Source organism: Bubalus kerabau, chromosome 3, assembly GCF_029407905.1.
Source record: "Bubalus kerabau isolate K-KA32 ecotype Philippines breed swamp buffalo chromosome 3, PCC_UOA_SB_1v2, whole genome shotgun sequence".
Lineage (NCBI taxonomy): Eukaryota > Metazoa > Chordata > Mammalia > Artiodactyla > Bovidae > Bubalus > Bubalus kerabau.
The window spans coordinates 125281339-125302772 of NC_073626.1; the positions used below are offsets into that span (position 1 = coordinate 125281339).

A 21434-nucleotide genomic window follows, 5' to 3' on the forward strand; every position below is an offset into this window, starting at 1 on the left:
CTGGTGTGCACAAGGCTTTGTTTGAGCCCTCCAAGTGTCTCTGGCAGGTATGAGGTTTGATTCTAAATGCAATTTTGCCCCTCCTACTGTCTTGGTGGGGCTTATCCTTTGCCCCTGGACATGGAGTATCTTTTTTAGGTGTGATCCAACATCCTCCTGTCAATGGTTGTTCAGCAGTGAGTTGTAATTTTGGAATTCTCAGAGGAGAAGATGAGTGCATGTCCTTCTACTCTGCCACCTTGTGATCCTCACCATTCCAACCTCATCTCTTATTAACTGTATGTCCTTGGACAGCCCCACACTGGTCAGTTTGTTTATCTATGAAATGGGCAGAATAATAGTGCTTACCTTCTCGGTTGGCTGAGGCACAAGCACATGGCTGGGACATGTGAAAAGCTACTACTGAAAAGAGAAAACAACTTTAAAATGTCCAAGTTAAGATTCCCACCAGAAATGGGGTAAAGGCAGTCATTCACTAAAGGAGAAATGAGATGAGAAAGAGAGAATGCTGTCTGGGTCTGGTCTTTCCTTACTGCTGTGTAACAAACCACCCTATAAGCAGTGGCTTAAAGTAACAGCAGTCATTTGTTTTGCTCCTGGATCTACGTTTTGAAGGCTCCTTGATGGAGAAAGTTGCCCTGCTTTGTGCAGAGTCAACTGAGGCTGCTTAGCCAAGCCAAGGGATCCACTTCCCAGGTTGGTCCACTCGCACGCTGCTCTTTCCTGGGCTGAGCTGGGTGCAAGGCTGGTAGCCTCGGTTCTCTCCACATGGGTCTCTCCAAAGGCTGCTTGTGCTTCCTGCCAACCTGGCAACAATGTGAACACCCAGGAGGATTGAGGGATGCCAGTCTCCTGGGTATGGCCTTAGGAAAGCAGTGCAGCATCGTTATTTCCGCTGCTCTCCAGGAGCTGAGTGGCCAGAGAGCCCAGATCCCAGGGAAGGAGACTGGGGATCCACCTCTCAATAGACAAAAAATGGGCTTGTTTTCATATTTATGTATTTATTGTTGCCTGCTTCGGCTCTTGGTTGAGATACTCAGGCTCTCAGTTGCAGCACAGAGTCTTCTCTCTAGTTATGGTGCAGGGACCCCAGAGTGCATGGGCTCTGTAGTTGAGGCTCACAGGCTCAGTTGTAGCACATGGGCTTAGCTGCCCCCCAGCATGTGGGATCTGGGACCCAGACCAGGGATCAAACCCATGTCTACTGCATTGTAAGGCAGATTCTTAACCATTGGACCACCAGGGAAGTCCCAGTATAGATGAGCTTACTCAGATTCAATTTTCTCATGAGTCTTCTGTACATTTGAAAAGGAGTGGGTCTCATGCAAATACATCATTGCTGTCCACAGCTTTGGATCTCTAAGTGATTCCTGTATCAGTGAGTAATTGACAAGGGAAAAGTCTTGCTAAATTGACATGTTTACATAGTCTACATTATGGTTTAAATTTTATATATGTCTCTGTGAAGAGGCTTCCCTTTATCTTGATGGTTACAAGTAACATGTAATAGCTGATGATTAATTTACTGTGGCCTCTGATTCGAGCATCTTGTAATAAGTTAGCATCTGTCATGCTTTTTACTGTTACTGACTCATGCTTGGGTCTGCTTGCCCGTGTGCAGCAAAGCCATCCTAATGACAGCAGGTCATGGTGAAGGAAAGTGCAGTGTTAATTACAGGCACCCAAGAAGGAGTCTAGACACCTAGTGTTTAAAAGGCCTGAACTCCTTGAAAGGTTTCAGGGAAAAGTTTTTAAAGACAGAGTGAGGAAAGAGGGTAGTGGGGTGTGTGGTCAGCTCATGGACATTCTTCTGATTGGATTATGGTGAGGTTATCAGGAGTCAGCATCATTAACCTTCTGGTTCCAACCGGTCTGGAGTCTACATGCTTGTGGGTAGCATACCAGTAACTTCTCCCACCTGGTAGGAATCTCAGTATCTACAAGACAGCTCAAAGGATGTTGCCCAGAATATTATCTATAGCCCTTGAGGAGGAACTGAAGATCCTTGACTTTGTCTAATGGCTAAAGTGTTAGAATTTTGTCTTGTCTGATGGTTTTCCTTTCTTTCTCCATTTTATCATTCTCTGATTAAATTGACTCTTTGGAACTCAGGAAAGGTCTAGGAGGCCACAGTTTTTCCACAGTGAAGAGGCAGGTAGAGGACTTGGGGGTCAGGGCAGGGAGTCTATTCCAGGAAGGCCCCATACAGTCCCTCTCAGTGACATTATCAGTCAACCTTCATTCTCCAAAAAGAAGTCCAGTACTATTTATGTCAAGATGGCTCACTCAGTCCACTCTCTAAACATGGAGGTTTTTTAATTAGAGAGGAAATTTGCTTTTATGTTATCCCCAATAAGTTCACAAGATTATACATTCTCTCAAGAAATCGTTGATTACTCCTAACTAACACAATGTTAGATTTTAGGATAAATGATGAAAATAACATCAGAGTAAAGTAGAAACAAATGTTATATAATTTACTGGAAATTAATGCAGTGTCTGGCCCTCTTCTAGCATTTATTTAGAAAAGGGACAAGAAAGAAATTTGCGTTTATATTATTTTATAATATTTACTTTCTGTGAGGGAAGTTGGTACTCTTTACTTATAATAGGCACAGAGTTTGTACATGATCATAAGACTGGTATTTAAAAAGTTTGAGTTGGATTTTATTAAAAATAAGTCATAAGTCTTTTCAAGTGCTTAATATATTTTTATACATAGCGTTAATGTAATTGATTAAATGTTTAAATAATAAAGTAGCAGGGATAAAAGTTGTCTTTACTTGAAGAGTATTAACTTCTATCTGCTTTAATTTTTTTAATATTATTTATTTATTTTTATTTTGGCTGTGCTGGGCCCTCGCCACAGCATGCAGGGCCCCTGCTAATTGCAGAGAGCAGGGATGGGTGGTGGGGATGGGAAGGGCAGTCTCTTTTGTGGTATATGAGCTCTTGGACACGAGGGTCTCAGCACCCACAGCATACAGACCCAGCTGCCCCATGGCATATGGAATCCTCCTGGACCAGGGATCAAACCTATGTCCCTTGCAGTGGCAGGTGAACTTCCAACCACTGGTCCACCAGGAAAGTTCTGCTTTAATATTTTAATTGGCTACTTTCTATAAATCATAGAAGAACTCTAATTCAGGCTCCTATTTGCATCTGAGGATTAATAGGCACAGGATATGTATATTTATTCATGTTTCTTCACTGCCAGTCACTTTTTATTGTATTTTAGCAATGGAATTTAGTTGAGAATTTTTAGGCCCGCAGAATCTAATGGGATTCTGTTTCTTCACATATGGAAAACTTCTAAATAACCTAAGCTTCCTATCTGCCAGAATTTCTCTTGACCCAAATTAATGTAGATCGCCCTTGATTTATGATGAGGGAAACCAGTCACATAATTTGATATTCATAGTGTTAACAGCAGCGATGAAAACCAAGTTCAGTTTTTCCACTGCCTATGTATTCCTGGCACTGCTGTGTCTCCTGAATCAAGCCACTTGGAATTTTGTGCCCTTAAGGAATTGTTTGTTTTTCCGACTGATTAATGCATCAGGAACTTGGCTTCATGTAATCATCATTAAACAAATACTCTGACACCTTTTCTATGGGAATTATCAGAGCTTTGAAGTTAGCTACAGATTGGGTAAATATAAAAAGCACTACCAGTTTTTGTTTGTTTGTTTTAGTTCAGGAAAATGTAAACATTCAACTTTTAGCAGAGGATCTCTGAGCAGCTGCTGGGGTAGCTCTGAGCAGACCCCTGGGGATACTGACTGGAGGCCCATACAGCCCAGGTGGCTTGTGAGTCACTGACCTAATCTTCAGGGACCGGGTTCGGGCAGTGGCATTCATCATCTTGAAAGACACGTAACTTGTAATGTTAGTTTTGTCTACCCAGTGCTGTAAAATACCTGAAGCTCAGTGGGGCCTAAGTGTCTGTTAGGTTGAATTGCCTCGAAAAACGTAATGACTTTTAGGTACCCTGTATTTCAGAATTAGAAAGCATCTCATACAGTTAAGATGGATGAACTGATACTTCTAGTAGAGCCTGATTTAGGACAGAATTTATGAGTTGGTTAAAAAAATAAAAAAGCTATGAAGTATTCATCTCACTGTTGGCTGAAGTGATTATTCTGTATAATGATCCTTATCTTGAATTTATATCAATGGATGTAATTGAAAACATTAATATCTAAAATTTACAAGTTAATAAGAGAATAGAATAATGCAGTAGAAAAATGGGCAAAGAATACACATAGGCAATTCATAGAAGAAGAAATCCAATGGGTAAAATGAGTAGGGTCAGCCTCAAAGAAATGAAAATAAAGTGACGTACTATTTCACCCTCATCAAGTTGGAAGAAGTTACAGTGTCTGAGAATCCTATGTTGGTAATCAGATGCTGCTTTTGGGAGGATAAATTGGTTAGAGTGCTTCAGAGGGCACTTAGGCCATACCTAGAAAAGCTGATAATTTCACTTTACTGCTAACCGTAATTCCATTTCTCAGTCACAGCTAGAGCAGCTCTGGTCCACATGCATAAGGAGTCCCCCAAAGGACTGTCATCACCACCCTGAAGTAGTGAAAAGGCACAGACAACCCATACACCTTTCAGCACGAGAGCAGAGAGAGAAAGATGATGTCGACTAACAACAAACTACTTATCGCTGGTTAAAACAAATGAACAGAACTTCACATGTCATCATGGATCAATCTCAAAAGCATAATGCTGGGCAAAACTAGCACGTTTTAGAACAGTATAATGGAAAACAAGTGATAAATAGGATACATTTTATGGGTACATACATATGTGGTGATATTTCTAAAATCCATGGGAATGATGGTGAATACAGGTAGAGGTCACCACTGGGGAGGCAAGAAGGAGCAGAGGACCAGGGAGAGGTAGACAGGGAGCTTCAACTGTTCTGCATGTTTTATATCTGTTAAAATAAGACATTGGTTTACCCAAAGCAGAAGATTTTATAGAGTTTGGTAGTGGATAAAGGGATCTTTCTTTTATTACTTTCAATATTTTCTTTATATTTAGAATATTTCCAAATAATGAATTTAAGGCCAAGTAAAAATACTCCTGGCATCATTTTTCAAACCGTATTTGAAATCTACTGTATCCCCAAAACAACTGCAAAAGGGTCATTTCACTTTGCCATTAGGATAGGCTCAGGGCTCTGTGAGACGTGCCCCTGCCACAGCACCCAGAATGTGCTGTCCGCTAGCTGTCACCCGGGAATGAGCGTGTGAGGGTTGACTCTCCTCATGGTTGTGGCTGTTTATTACATAACCTGAGTATTCGTTGATACCAAAAGAGGTAGTTATAAAGAAAAATAATATTTTACAGTTTTCTTCTTCTTCTTTTTTTGCAGCAAAAGCTACGTGATTCCTTTGTGGTGCAGTTGCCCTGTGGATTTTGAGTTTCATGTCACTGTGGTTCATCCTCATCAGGCCTTTACTGTGGAGCCAACATCAGGTAAGGAGAATTCATTCTCAAGTTGCCGATTTCCTGAGAGTTCTCAGATTGAAGATGACTTGGAAAGTAGGTCTCAAGTTATGAAAGAGAATAAGCCACATTTGAATGTGTTATTTTCAAATGTGTAACAGTAACAGACTTTACATCTGATAATGTAAATCAGAACCGGAAACTTGGGAGTAAACACAGTTTGGGATAATCTATATCATGCAGATAATTTATACTTTATATTCAGGTCAATTGCACCCCAGAGTCAAAACTTGAAATCAGGAGTTAATCCATTCTAATTCTAGTTTTAACTCCTGGTACTTACATGGTTTCATAGTCACCTTTAATACAGGCTCAAATAAAATGGGAATATTATATCTACTCAAGCCTTCAGAATCTTAGTGAAGGGTCTAAGGAATTTTTCTCACATGTGGCACGGACCATCTGTCTTTGCATGCCCCAAAGGACGTAAACCCCAAAAATGCTCAGGACCTCTGAGAATGAAATCTCCACCTGAACTGACTTCTGCTTCCCAGTTTCTCTCTTGATGTTTAGGTTTGGGATTTAAATATCCACCCATTGTTGCCTGCTGTGAATCCTAAAATAGTTTTGTTTTTGTTTTGTGTTTTTTCAGATTTATTGAGGTATAATGACATGTATATGATATGGATATAATTTTATACATAAAATTATAAGCTTTTTAAGTATATAATGTGATGATTTGACGTGTGTACACATCGTGAAAGGATTCTGTCATTGAGTTAATGAATATCCATCACCTCACAGAGCTGCCTTTTTTATTGGTGAAACATTTAAGTTCTACTCTCTCAGCAAATTTCAAGTATAGTCACCTTGTTTTATGTTAAAGCCTCAGACCTCATTCATTCTATAATTGAAAGTTCGTACCCTTTTACCAAATTCTCCTTACCACCAACCCCCCACCCCCAGCCCCTGGTAACCATTTTTCAACTCTCTATTTCTCAGAATTAGACTTTATTTCTTCTGAATGTGTGTGTAAATGATACCTTACAGTATCTGTCTTTGGCTTATTTTACTTGCCATAATGCCACCCAAATTCATACATGTTGTCACAAATGGCAGGATTACCTTCTTCTTTAACACTGAATAATATTGCATTTTATATATATATATATGTATGTATGTATATGCCACATCTTCTTTATCCTTTCATCTGTCAATGGACACAGAGTATTTTCATTCCCTTGGATATTGTGAATAATGCTGCAGTGAACGTGGGAGTACATCTATCTCTTCAAAATAATGATTTCATTCCCTTTGCATATATACCCAGATGTGAGATTGCTGGATCATATGAGAATTCCTTAGGTTTCAAGGAAACCTCCGTACTGTTTTTCATAGTGACTGCACCAGCTTGCATTTCCAGCAGTGCACAAGTGTTCCCTTTTTTCTACCTTCTTGCCAGGATTTGTTATTTCTTTGATAATAGCCATTCTAACAGGTGTGAAATAATAATCTCATTTTGTTTGCATTTTCCTGATGATTAGTGATGTTGAACATGTACCTGTTGGACATTTGTTTATCTTCTTTGGAAAAGTGTCTGTTTGGGTCCTTTACTTATTTGAAAAAGTTGGGTTATCTTGGTGTTTTGTTATTGAGTTATATGATATCCTTGTGTATCTTGGGTATTCCTGCCCTATTGGATATGTGGTTTACAAGTATTTCCTTCCCTTCCATAGGTCATCTTTTCATTTTGTTGATGTCTTCTTTTGTTGCACAGAAGCTTTTGAACTTGGTGTAGTTTCATGTGTTTTTGCTTTTGTAGCCTTTGCTTTTGGTATCAAATTCCCAAAATCATTGTCAAGACCAATGTCAAGGAGCTTTTTTCTTTGTTTTCTTCTAGGAATTATATTGTCAGTTCTTACATTCAAGTCTTTAATCCATTTTGAAATCATTTTTTTAATCTTTAAATTTTTTATTGAAATATAGTTGATTTACAGTGTTGTGTTACTTTTAGGTATACAGCAAAGTGATTCAGTTATATATATACAAAATATAGTCACTTTTTAGATTATTTTCCCTGGAAGATTGTTATTACAAGATATTGAGTAAAGTTCCCTGTGCTATACAGTAGGTCTTTGTTGCTTATCCATTTTATGTAGAGTATCTGTTAATCCCAAACTCCAAATTAATCCTCCCTCCTGAATTTTACTTTTGTATGTGGTGTAAGATAGTGGTTCAGTTTTATTCTTTAGCATGTGGCTGTTCAGTCCTCCCAACACTTTACTGAAGAGGTTGTCCTTGCCCTTTTGTATATTCTAGGATCCTTTGTTGCCAATTAATTGACCATATATGCATGAGTTTATTCCTGGGCTTTCTTTTTATTGTGTCTATTTAGAACGATGGATGTTAATTAAACCCATTGTGGTGATTATTTCACAAATACGGAAGTCAAACCATCATGCTTCATACCTTAAATTTATACAGAGATGTATGTTGATTATTTCCCAATAAAACTGGAAAAAATTTATTTCAAGGCATTTTATTCTTTTTGTTGCAATTGTAAATGGAATTGTTTTTTCATTTCATTTTCTCATAGTTTGTTGTTGGTGTATAGAAACACAACTGATTTTTCTATATTGATTTTGTATCCTGCAACTTTACTTTCATCAATTCTATTAATAGTGGGTGTTTTGGTGGAGTCTTTAGGGTTTTATGTATTTTTCTGAAGCACAGCGCTTAGGATCTGAGAAGATAAAAGAGCTCTGGGACTGGGTGTCTGCCTTAGGGGCTTGCAGACTAGTTGGAAGACTGGTGAATTTGCAGAGTGACAGTTCGGGTGGTACCTGAGGACTGCAGGGTATCTGTGAGGGAAGGTGGTGGAGGCTTCTGCAGATGGAGCATCAGGAGGAGTTTTCTGTAACATGTGGGCTGACATAGGCTTTGAAGTTTTGTTTATTGAGCTGGGAACACAGTAACAAGCAGGCATCTGCTTTTGTGAGACTTAACTAGGGGAGGCAGATGACAGAGAGGTAATCCAGAAGACTGGAAGCTAAAGGAAGATCTGGAGGAAGGGCTTCCAATCTGGGGAACAGCAAGTGCCAAGGCATGGGGTCCAGAGTGCCAGTGTCTGGGGACTGGAGCAGCAGCCCCACACCTCATCCAGGCCTCTGCTTCAGCATCTCCTCACCTGAGACCTGATGTTCACCATGTCTCAAATAGCTCCTTGTGTGTCACTTGCTTCCCCTTGGCCTACTCTGTGTTCATGACATGACTTGAGAGTTTATATTCACTGGCTTATTTCTTTTTATTTGCCATCCTGGCCAGCATGTAAACTCCGTGAGCTCTGGGGCTTTGTGTGTGTGTGTGTGTGTGTGTGTGTGTGTGTGTGTTTGGGCTGCGCCATATGGCATGTGTGATCTTAGTTCCCTGACTAGGGATAGATCCTGCACCCCTTGCATTGGCAGGCAGAGCCTTAATCACTGGATCACCAGGGAAGTCCCCTGGGACTTTGCTTTGTTTACTGTTGTGTTTCAAGTGCCTAAAACAGTGCCTGTCACCTAGTAGGTGCTCAGTGAATGTCTGATGGCTGAATGAAAGGACCGTGAGGTTGGCATAGAGAGCAAGGCAGAGGGTGGTCCAAGATTCAGAGGGACCCCAGATGGGAAGGAGGGGGGTTGCCAGGCAAGGCCTCTGTGTGGACCAGAGGAGTCCACCTAGAGAGCAAACCAGAGAGCCTTCAGTGGAAGTCAGAAATGGTAGCCCTTCTCACACCTAGCATATCAATTCTATTTTCCTCCTTGCCTTTTATTTTCCTTTTCATGTTTGTTGAGCACTTAATTACATTCCAAGCCCTGTTGGCACCAGAGACACAAAGGAGAAATAAACATCATGTGACATTTGCCTTTTGAGAGAACAGTTGTCTATCCTGAAGATATAAAATGAGAGAATCAAATTACACAAAAATATAGGGAACCAAATTATTTGGACACAAACTTTTACATGTGTTCCTTCATTTTCCTTGTGGCTCACAGCATGAACATTGATATCTGGGAATTATTAATAATGGCTTAAAGGTTATGGTTCTGGGAATTCACTTCTGACTCAGTAATGCTGACTCATAGTGTATGTTTATATAACTGGTACAATCAAGTTATGAGTATAAAGGATTAAGGTAGTAGTTGGTAAATAAGATCAGTGTGAACATGCAGAGGTTGATTCACATGTATTTAATGAAAAGACTATGATACTAGAAATACTTGTGCTTCTCATGGGAAGAATATATATGTGTGTGAGAGTCAGCCTCTTTGCTTGGACTTGGCAGGAAGAAAAAGCATCACGTTTTCTCATGTCTTTCCTCCCAGGAATAATCCCGGCGAATGGGAAGATGAATGTGACAGTGAAGTTTACCCCGTTTCAGTATGGGATGGCACAGATAAAAGTGCAGCTGTGGGTTTCACAGTTCAACTCGCAACCGTACGAGTGTGTCTTCACCGGGACATGCTACCCCAATGTGGCTTTAAAGTACGGCTCACTTCTGTTTTCCTTCAAACCCCAATTCTTCCTTTCATCCATTCCATTGTTTCTTTCTTGTAGCAGAATGCCATCAAAACCTTACTTAATATGCCTGGAACTAATATACAGTTACATGTCAATTCTGTCTCAATTAAGAAACTTACTTAAATGGTGAACCTTCATAAAATACCCTTTAAAATATAACAGTGATGCAGAGAATATCTCTGTGCTTGTAGCAGTAGTTTCTGCCGAGAGAGAAGAGCTGACTGAGAAAAGAGATTTTGGTGAGGATACTTTCTTTTACTGATTACTATCAGTGCGCTGTTTGAATTGTTGGCCACATGTGTATATTAGCGTCTATTCAAAAATTCAAGTCATAAAGCCAGAACCACATAGCTATATTCTAAGTTTCAATATAATATTATAATGAGTGGAGTGCCTGCCCTGTGCAGTGTCCACTGCAAAGCCCCACAGGAAATGGTCCGCACTCTAAAGATGCTTAAGACAGGAGCCGAAATAAGTCAAGTATAACAAGTGCCTTTGACATAAGGCAGAAATGGAAACATGCTGGGTGGGAGCTTTTCTTAAAGCACCCTCAGCATTCAAGTCAGAGTAAAGATGTGAAATGGGTTTAAGTTTTAAACCCATGGGTTTAACTATAACCAGTTAGCCCTGAACTTCCATTTCCAGTGAATGTGAGCTTGTATTTTTATATCCAAATATATCTAGTTAATAAGGTGTTTTCTAACTTGCATGATGTTTATAGAAGTGAAAAGGAAAAAATTTCACAGTATAAATCCTAATCTTGAAAAATCCTTATAAATATTTTGAAAATGATGAAGGCAAAGGTTGATTTTCCTCCTCTCCCCTTCACACATACATTCATGTCACATATTAACATCATTAGACATATTAAAAGTGGAATAACAACCCACTATCAAAACAAGAACTCCATGATTTATTATATATTTATATTATTATTTTCTTTCTCAGAAGCCAAAGTAGCTTGAGTCAACTGTAGAATGTTAGTGTGACCTGCTGAACCCAAATCTTGCAAGTTTCTGTAGTAAAACTAAAGTAGTTCAGCCAATAAAGAGGTAACATTGGACATAAAAGAAAAACAGTCCTCATTTTCCTGGTGTCAGTTAACTGACTGAGAAGAATGCTGTTTGCAGCTCACAACATGCGCCACAACACACAGACGACCTCCTCAGAGGTGTCACTTGAGTGGGACTTTGACATGTCTGCTGCTGCTGCTGCTGCTAAGTCACCTCAGTCGTGTCCGACTCTGTGTGACCCCATAGACGGCAGCCCACCAGGCTGCCCCATCCCTGGGATTCTCCAGGCAAGAACACTGGAGTGGGTTGCCATTTCCTTCTCCAATGCATGAAAGTGAAAAGTGAAAGTGAAGTCACTCAGTCGTGTCCAACTCTTAGCGGCCCCATGGACTGCAGCCTACCAGGGTCCTCCGTCCATGGTATTTTCCAGGCAAGAGTACTGGAGTGGGGTGCCATTGCCTTCTCCATTGACATGTCTACCCCTCCATAAACACGTTCTTAAACACAGTGGCGCATTGCATGGCAGAAGCTCCAAGCAGGAACAGATGCACACCTTTTCTAAACTATGTTTTGGTTTCCCATCTGGAGTTTAATATCTGATCTAGAACACTCTTGACGTTTTCAAGGACCATGTCTCAAGACCTGCCTGTCTCCCCAGGCTTCAGGTAGTGCTGGAACACAGATATTCCACCAGGAAGGGGAAAAATGATCCAGCTGCAGTGTTCTCTGAAGATTTCACAGGTGCTTTTTTCTGTTTCAGAGTTGGATGTGTGATGAACTCACATCCAATTGGCACTGCCAATTCCATGTAACTCTTGGTTTCTTGCTTTCTCATATCCCTTCATTTCCATCGTCAACACTAGTAGTTCAATTCAGTTCAGTCACTCAGTGTGTCCGACTCTTGCAACCACATGAATTGCAGCACGCCAGGCCTCCCTGTCCTTCACCAACTCCCGGAATTCACCCAAACTCATGTCCATCGAGTCAGTGATGTCATCCAGCCATCTCATCCTCTGTCATCCCCTTCTCCTCCTGCCCCCAATCCCTCCCAGCATCAGAGTCTTTTCCAATGAGTCAACTCTTCGCATGAGGTGGCCAAAGTATTGGAGTTTCAGCTTTAGCGTCATTCCTTCCAAAGAACACCCAGGACTGATCACCTTTAGAATGGACTGGTTGGATCTCCTTGCAGTCCAAGGGACTCTCAAGAGTCTTCTCCAACACCACAGTTCAAAAGCATCAATTCTTCGACACTCAGCTTTCTTCACAGTCCAACTTTCACATCCATACATGACCACTGGAAAAACCATAGCCTTGACTAGACGGACCTTTGTTGGCAAAGTAATGTCTCTCCTTTTGAATATGCTATCTAGGTTGGTCATAACTTTCCTTCCAAGGAATAAGCGTCTTTTAATTTCATGGCTGCAATCACCATCTGCAGTGATTTTGGAGCCCCCCAAAAGTAAAGTCTGACACTGTTTCCACTGTTTCCCCATCTATTTCCCATGAAGTGATGGGACCAGATGCCATGATCTTCATTTTCTGAATGTTGAGCTTTAAGCCAACTTTTTCACTCTCCTCTTTCACTTTCATCAAGAGGCTTTTTAGTTCCTCTTCACTTTCTGCCATAAGGGTGGTGTCATCTGCATATCTGAGATAACTGATATTTCTCCCGGCAATCTTGATTCCAGCTTGTGTTTCTTCCAGCCCAGCATTTCTCACAATGTACTCTGCATATAAGTTAAATAAGCAGGGTGACAATATACAGCCTTGACGTACTCCTTTTCCTATTTGGAACCAGTCTGTTCCATGTCCAGTTCTAACTGTTGCTTCCTGACCTACATATAGGTTTCTCAAGACGCAGGTCAGGTGGTCTGGTATTCCCATCTCTTTCAGAATTTTCCACAGTTTATTGTGATCCACACAGTCAAAGGCTTTGGCATAGTCAGTAAAGCAGAAATAGATGTTTTTTCTGGAACCCGCTTGCTTTTTGAATGATCCAGCGGATGTTGGCAATTTTATCTCTGGTTCCTCTGCCTTTTCTAAAACCAGCTTGAACATCAGGAAGTTCACAGTTGACATATTGCTGAAGCCTGGCTTGGAGAACTTTGAGCATTACTTTACTAGCATGTGAGATGAGCGCAATTGTGCGGTAGTTTGAGCATTCTTTGGCATGGCCTTTCTTTGGGATTGGAATGAAAACTGACCTTTTCCAGTCCTGTGGCCACTGCTGAGTTTTCCAAATTTGCTGGCATATTGAGTGTAGCGCTTTCACAGCATCATCTTCCAGGATTTGAAATAGCTCAACTGGAATTCCATCACCTCCACTAGCTATCTGGGGAGGGCTTATAAATAGCTGTGAAAAGAAGAGAAATGAAAAGCAAAGGAGAAAAAGAAAGATATAAGCATCTGAATGCAGAGTTCCAAAGAATAGCAAGAAGAGATAAGAAAGCCTTCCTCAGCGATCAATGCAAAGAAATAGAGGAAAACAACAGAATGGGAAAGACTAGAGATCTCTTCAAGACAATTAGAGATACCAAGGGAACATTTCATGCGAAGATGGGCTCGATAAAGGACAGAAATGGTATGGACCTAACAGAAGCAGAAGATATTAAGAAGAGGTGGCAAGAATACACAGAAGAACTGTACAAAAAAGATCTTCACGACCAAGATAACCACGATGGTGTGATCACTCACCTAGAGCCAGACATCCTGGAATGAGAAGTCAAGCAGGCCTTAGAAAACATCACTACGAACACTAGTAGTTAGACTTCTTAAAGAGACTGTTTTCTTTTTTTCTGATTGAAATGTAATTAACTTAACACCGTTGTGTTAATTTCTGCTGTTCAGCAATGTGACTGTTATATGCATATATACATATACATACATATATATATATTCTTATTCATATTCTTTTCCATATGGTTTATCACAGGATGTTGAATACAGTTCCCTGTGCTCTACAGTAGGAACTTGTTGTTCACCCATCCTATATATAATAATTTGCATCTGTGAATCCCAAACTCCTAATACTTCCCTCCCCCATCCTTCTCCTCCTTGGCAACCAGAAGTCTGTTCTCTTTGCCTGTGAGTCTATTTTGTAGATAAGTTTGTTTGTGTCATATTTTAGATTCCATATATATAAGTGATCTTATGGTATTTGTCTTTCTCTTTCTGACTTACTTCACTTAGTATGGTAATCTCTAGGTCCATGCATGTTGTTGGGCATTATTTTGTTCATTTTGTGGCTGAATAGTATTCCACTGTATATATGTACCACATCTTCTTTGTCCATTCATCTGTTGATGGACATTTAGGTTGTTTCTGGCTATTGTCCTGGTTATTGTAAATGTGTTGCTATGAACATAGGGGTGCATGTATCTTTTAGAATTATGGTTTTCTCTGGATACATGCCCAGGAGGGGGATTGCAGGATCATATGGTAGCTCTAGTTTTAGTTTTTTAAGGAACCCCCATGCTGTTCTCCATAATAACTGCACCAACTTACATTCCCATTAACAGTGTAGAAGGTTCCATCTCAAGGAGACTGGTTCTTTTTAACATCCTCAAGTATTCTGGGTTGTTTCCCAAATGTGTATGGCAGAGGTGGTGTCAGAGCTCTGCTCTGTTGAGATGTGAACACCAGGCCACAGCTCACCAAGCATCTCATCCTTGCACCTCACAGCGTGTCCATCAGTATGCATCCCTCCCACCCAGGGACAGGTTCTCCCATGCCTGGGACCTTTCAGGACTCTCACACTGGCCTTACTGAATCTGGGACTGCAGGCCTATAACCTGTGTTATGCAGGGCAGCTGGATCAGTAGGTGCTCAACCAAAGCAAATGGAGTGTCAGAATGCCTAGACGGCAGCAATTTCTCATCTTCTCTCTGAAGGGTCACCGTCAGGTGTCATCCCACAAAACTTGTGCTTGAGGAAATGCTTTCATGGGCAGCATTTATGAGCATAGCGTGGTTCTACTACCCCTCATGACAAATAAACAGCTTCTGCAGACATGGAAGCAGCCCTGTCTATACCTATCCATGTTCAAAGTAGTTTTAATTTATAGAAAAGATCTCAAACATTAGCCTGAATCACTTTAATTGGAGGATAATTGCTTTACAATGCTGTGTTGCTTTCTGCTATACAACAGCATGAATCAACCATAAGTATACATATGTCCTGTCCCTCTTGAACCTCCCTGCCATGCCCACATCCCATCCCAACCCTCTAGGTTGTCACAGAGCACTGTGTTGAGCTCCCTGTGTTATATAGCAACTTCACACTATTTTACATATGGTATCTATTTTACATATGGTAATGAATATGTTTCAGTGCTACTCTCTCAATTCATCCCACCCTCTCCTTTGCCCACTGTAGCCACAAGTCTCTTCTCTATATCTACGTCTCTATTCCTGCCCTGCAAATAGGTTTATCAATACCATTTTTCTAGGTTTCATATATATGCGTTAATATTCAATATTTGTTTTTCTCTTCCTTACTTACTTCACTCTGTATCCACCTCCCTAAAACTGACTCAAATTTGCTCCTTTTTATGGCTGAGTAGTATTCCATTGTATATATTACCACAACTTATTTATCCCTTCATCTGTTGGTGGACATCTAGATTGCTGCCATGTCCTGGATATTGTAAATAGTGCTACAGTGAATATTGGGGTACCTGTATTTTTTGAATTATGGTTTTCTCAGGGTATATGCCCAGTAATGGGATTGCTGGGTCATATGGTAGATTTATTTCTAGCTTTTTTTTTAAGGAATCTCCATACTGTTCTTCAAAGTGGCTGTATCAATTTATATCCCTACCAACAGTGCAAGAGGGATCCCTTTTCTCCACACCCTCTCCAGCGTTTATTGTTTGTCGATTTTTTGATGATGGCCATTCTGACTAGTGTGAGATAATACCTCACTGTAGTTCTGATTCACATTTCTCTAATAATGAGTGATGTTGAGCATTTTTTTCATGTGTTTATTGGCCATCTGTATGTCTTCTTTGGAGCAAAGTCTGTTTAAGTCTTCTGCCCCTTTTTTGATAGAGAGAGAGTTGCATGAGCTGCAACAGGTTGTGTATTTTGGAGACTAATTCTTTATTATTGCAATTATTTTCTCCCACTGTGAGTGTAGTCTTTTCATCTTGTTTGTAGTTTCCTTTGCTGTGCAAAAACTTGTAAGCTTAATTAGGTCTCATTTGTTTATTTTTCTTTTTATTTCCATTACCCTAGGAGGTGGGTCAAAGAGGATCTTGCTGTGATATATGTCAAAGAATGTTCTGCCTATATTTTCCTCTAAGCATTTTATAGTTGCTGGCTTTACCTTTACGTCTTTCATCCATTTTGAGTTTATTTTTGTATATGGTGTTAGGAAGTGTTCTAACTTCATTCTTTTACATGTAGCTGCCCAGTTTTCCCCAGCACCACTTATTGAAGAGCCTGTCTGTTCTCTATTGTATATTCTTGCCTTCTTTGTCAAAGATAAGGTGCTTATAGGTGTGTGGGTTTATCTCTGGGCTTTCTATCTTATTCTATTGTTCTGTATTTCTGTTTTAATGTCAGTAGCATACTGTTTCGATGACTGTAGCTTTGTAGTATAGTCTGAAGTCAGGGAGTTTAATTCCTCCAACTCCATTTTTCTTTCTTAATATGGCTTTGGCTATTTAGGATCTTTTGTGTTTCCATACAAACTGTGAAATTTTTTGTTTTAGTTCTGTGAAAAATGCCATTGGTAATTTGATAGGGATTGTACTGAATCTGTAGATTGCTTTGCATAGTATAGTCATTTTTACAATATTATGAATAACTTTTTAAAAACATTTTGGTACAAACAGTAGACATAATTATTCTTTTACACATAAATCAATGTAAAAGTTAAGTGTGGTAAATAAATTTAGCCATGGAAAACCAATAGCTTAGGAATGAATTATGCTGGATGCCAGGAGCATTTTTCAGCATGTCCTATTTTCTACTTACTATGTTCTTTGAGAATGTAAGGATAATAGCCATTGCCCCACTGTTTATTTATGATTATGTTCTGGCATCCTGACCTTGTGTTTATTTTCATAAACCACTGTTTTAGCACCCAAGTTGATTTTGAGTTTTGTTGTCATTTTTCAGTCGCTAAGTTGTCTCCAACTCTTTGTGACCCTATGAACTATAGCAAGCCAGGTTCCTCTATCCTCCACTATCTCCCAGAGTTTGCTCAAATTCATGTCTATTGAATCAGTGATGCTGTCTAACCATGTCATCCTCTGATGGCCCCTTCCCTTGAAATCTTCATCTTTCCCAGCATCAGGGTCTTTTCCAGTGAATTGGCTCTTCACATCAGGTGTGTCCAAAGCATTGGGGCTTCAACTTCAGCATCAGTCCTTCCAATGAATATTCAGGGTTTATTTCCTTTAGGATTGACTGGTTTGATCTCCTTGCTGTCCAAAGGACTCTCAAGAGTCTTCTCCAACACCACAGATTGAAAGCATCAGTTCTTTTGGTGATCAGCCTTCTTTATGGTCCAACTCTCACATCCATACATGACAGCTAAAAAAATCATAGTTTACATATAGTATTTAATGGACTATAAGTCATGATATTATTGGAAAGAACTAAAATTCAGAGCCTTGAGTTGTTGCATTACATACTAATTTAATATCTGTTTTCAACTCTAGGTTGGAAGAATTTGAAAGAGTAAATACTCTTTCTAAGAAAGTAGTTGTTCCTCCAGAAAAGGCAATGACACGTGTACCTTTCCCCCAATTGCCAGCAAAAGCAAAGCTTCCAAAGATTAAGGTAAAGTGGGCATTACGGTTATCACAACAGAAAGAACAACAGAAAGGCCAAATAGTGACTTTTCTCTCCTGATTTGGTCTCAGGAAATCGAATATCACAACTTGAGATTTCCAGTAGATTTATTGAATCCATTTGCTGTGGCAACTGTTTTAAACCAAGAACCAGGAAAATTAAAGATTAAAGAATTGAGAGAAGGTAAGCAATGAATCCACCATAAATCAGCTCTGCTGCTACTGCTGCTAAGTCGCTTCAGTCATGTCCGACTCTGTGCGACCCCATAGACGGCAGCCCAACAGGCTCCCCCATCCCTGGAATTCTCCAGACAAGAACACTGGAGTGGGTTGCCATTTCCTTCTCCAATGTATGAAAGTGAAAAGTGAAAGTGAAAGTGAAGTCGCTCAGTCATATCCGACAGCGACCCCATGGACTGCAGCCCACCAGGCTCCGTCCATGGGATTTGCCAGGCAAGAGTACTGGAGTGGGGTGCCAGTGCCTTCTCCAAATCAGCTCTGGGCAGAATCTAAAGGAGTTATTGCTTCTCATATTTACTGCTTATGAGCAGCAGCAACAAAACTCAGTTAGAGCCCTGTTACATTTTGCCGTTTGAAATGTTTTTCTCCCAGCCAGTGATTCTGATTTGATTACTGGTGTAATCATTGTTTGCTCCTGCCCTCAGTTTTGGACCAAGGCACTGAGATTTCAAAAACAAGACAAATGAAAGAAGCGCTCTTTGAACAGAAAGTCAGACAGGACACTTGTGAAGAGATTGAAAATCACCTGAAGTGGTAAGTGTCCCATGATTATTCACATCAAGTGATGGTATTTTTGGCAAATGGCTTTTTATCCATGAGACACAATGAATGAATGAATGGAATAACTTTTCATGCCCTTTGAAACATTTGATTATTTTCTCCCCTTTAATGGACTTTGTTTCAGAGTGAAGTTTCTATCAGGAGTAAATCAATGTGACCACACCATGCACTTTCCTAAGTGTGACCAGCACAGAACCAAAGTGCACCCCCTCACGCCAGGACACCCCCTCCCTGGGGTGACTCGGGGACCCTGAATCTTGCCCGACTTTCTCTCACCCCACCCAAGCCCCCTGTGTCCTGGGCTCTGAGCTCCAGGGGCCATCTGGGGAGCCCGGCAGTGCATGTGGGGTGGGAGAGGCTCCTAGTGATGCAGGTCTTTACCAGACCATGCAAGACATATCTACATGTACAGACTCAGCTGAAGTAACTGTGGAAACTCAAAAACTGAGTTCAAAAAGAGACTCCTGGAAAGTTTGGTTAGGTGGCCACCCTGTCACAGCCCTGCTTCCTCACTGCCCAGACAGAGAACTCACTGCATGCTCTGGGGCCAGCCCAGGTGTTCGCACCCTGCCACCTCTCATGAGAAACAACCCCTTTTATGAATTCACAGAACCTTGTGTGAGTCTGTACTCAGGGTCTGGCCTCAGTTGAATGGAGAGTATGCCAGGTTACCCAGGACCATTTGAGAAAAAACTCTTTCCCTATTGTAAAAAAATAAAATGGCATGTTATCACTGTAAAAAACTTGAAAACATTTTTTAAGTGTAGAAAAGGAAAAAGAATCACTATAATGCAGTGACCACTGTTAACCCTGGTGTTTTTCCTTCCTTCTGTGCTGCTTTGTAACAGGCTTGAAATCATATCCTAAATTAAATTTTGATCATGTATTATTCACTTAATATTTTATCCCAACATTTTGTTGAAAGATTTTAAACCATCCAGTGAGACCCACACACACTGATGTCTGGTCATCAGTTGTTAGCACTGTGCCTCGCACACAAGCGCAAATGCACACTCAACACACACATCTTTCATCTCCCTGAGCCATTTGGAAGTGACTGCAGGTACCGGTAACCATGAGGCCTCACCTCTAAAGGCTTTAGCTCCTAAGAACAAGGACATTCTCCAGCATCACCATAATTACTTCTAAGAAGTTTAACATTGATACCACATTAAATCATCAGCCTATATGCAAATTTACCCAGTTGTCCCCATAATGCTTCTATACCAGGGACGTTTTCGTTTTTGAAAAGGGGAACCCAAGGTCCAATGAAAGATCATATGGTTTGTATTTAGTTTTTTTTATCTCTTTAGTCTCCTTTAAAACAGTTCTCCAGAACTTTTACTATATACTTTTTTTTTTGGCACTCAGCCTATGAGATCTTATTTCCCTGACCAGGGATTGAACTTGGGCCCTTGGCAGTGAAAGTGCCAGGACCTAACCACTGGACCACCAGGGAATTCCACTACTGTATGCTTTGAATGTGTGTCAGACTCCACAATGGGTACATTACATATGAGAGGTTGTTTTTCTTTAATTAATTGGTTTTTTTAATTAATTTTTTTGGGGGGTCATTGCTACATGCAGGCTTTCTCTAGTTGTGAGGAGCAGGGACCACCCTCTAGTCGTGAGGCACTGGCTTCTCACTGCAGTGGCTTCTCTTGTTGTGGAGCACAGGCTCTAGGTTCATGGGCTCAGTAGCTGTGGTTCATGGGCTCCAGGGTGCTGGCTCAGTAGTTGTGGCGCACGAGCTTTGTTGCTCCACAGCATGTGGAATCCTCCCAGACCAGGGATTGAACTCATGTCCCCGTATTGGCAAGTGGACTACTATCCACTGTAACACCAGGGAAGTCCCCCAGAGTTTTTTCTAAAGTGGGATGAAATTCACATCACATGAAATGAACCATTTTCGCTATTTTAATGTGTACAACCCCAGAAGTTCTTAGTATGTTCACAGTGTTGTACAACCATCAGTACTTAGTTCCAGAACTTTTACATCCCTGCCGAAAAGAATCCTATAAGCATGAAGCAGTCATCCCCCCATCCTCCTGTTTCCCCTACCCCTGGCAACCACTCAACCACTGTTTGTCTCTGGTATTGCCCCTTCTGGACATTTCATATGAATGTAGTCATATAATATGTGACCTTTAGTAACTGGCTTCTTCACTGGGCTTCCCTGGTGGCTTAAACAGTAAAGAATCTGCCTGTAATGCAGGAGACCCAGATTCAAGACCTCGGTCGGAAAGATTCCCTGGAGGAGAGAATGGCTACCCACTCCAGTATTCTTTCCTGGAGAATTCCATGGACAGAGGAGCGTGGCAAGCTATAGTTCAAAGGGTCACAAAGAGTCGGACACGACTGAGCCACTAACACTTTCACTTTGTTCACTAAACATGTTTTCAAAGTTCATCCATGTCACAGCATCTGTCAGTACTTCATTTATTTTTATGGGGAATAAGGTTTTGTTTTATCAACATTCTACACTGTGTTTATTCATCAGTTCGTGGACATTTGGGAGGTTTCCAGTTTTGGGCTATTTGAAATAATGCTGCTGTGAACATTTATATACAAGTTTTTGTGTGAACTTACCTTTTCAGTGCTCTTGGGTGTATACATAGGAGAGGAATTACTGGATCTCAGGATAATTCACCTATAATTTTTTGAGAACAGCCAGTCTGTGTTCTACATAACTACACCATTTTACATTCCAGTTTCTCCACATCCTTGGCAACTCCTGTTATTTTCCTTTGTTATGATTGCTATCATCATCTTTGTCAATGATCATAGCCATCCAAATAGGT

General features: G+C 40.6%; 1 protein-coding gene and 1 non-coding gene across 2 annotated transcripts in view; one reads left to right on the forward strand and one right to left on the reverse strand.

Moving 5' to 3' along the window:
* Positions 1-21434, forward strand: part of CFAP221 (cilia and flagella associated protein 221) — a 127494-nt gene that overhangs the window by 44206 nt on the left and 61854 nt on the right. Inside the window, exons 7-11 of the mRNA XM_055572896.1 lie at positions 5390-5493; positions 9825-9984; positions 17701-17821; positions 17905-18016; positions 18498-18606. Of these exons, the coding sequence (XP_055428871.1) occupies positions 5390-5493; positions 9825-9984; positions 17701-17821; positions 17905-18016; positions 18498-18606 (606 nt within the window). The remainder of the gene's footprint in view (positions 1-5389; positions 5494-9824; positions 9985-17700; positions 17822-17904; positions 18017-18497; positions 18607-21434) is intronic.
* TRNAE-UUC (transfer RNA glutamic acid (anticodon UUC)) lies at positions 20020-20092 on the reverse strand. The gene has a single exon. It is a non-coding gene; the product is annotated as a tRNA-Glu (tRNA).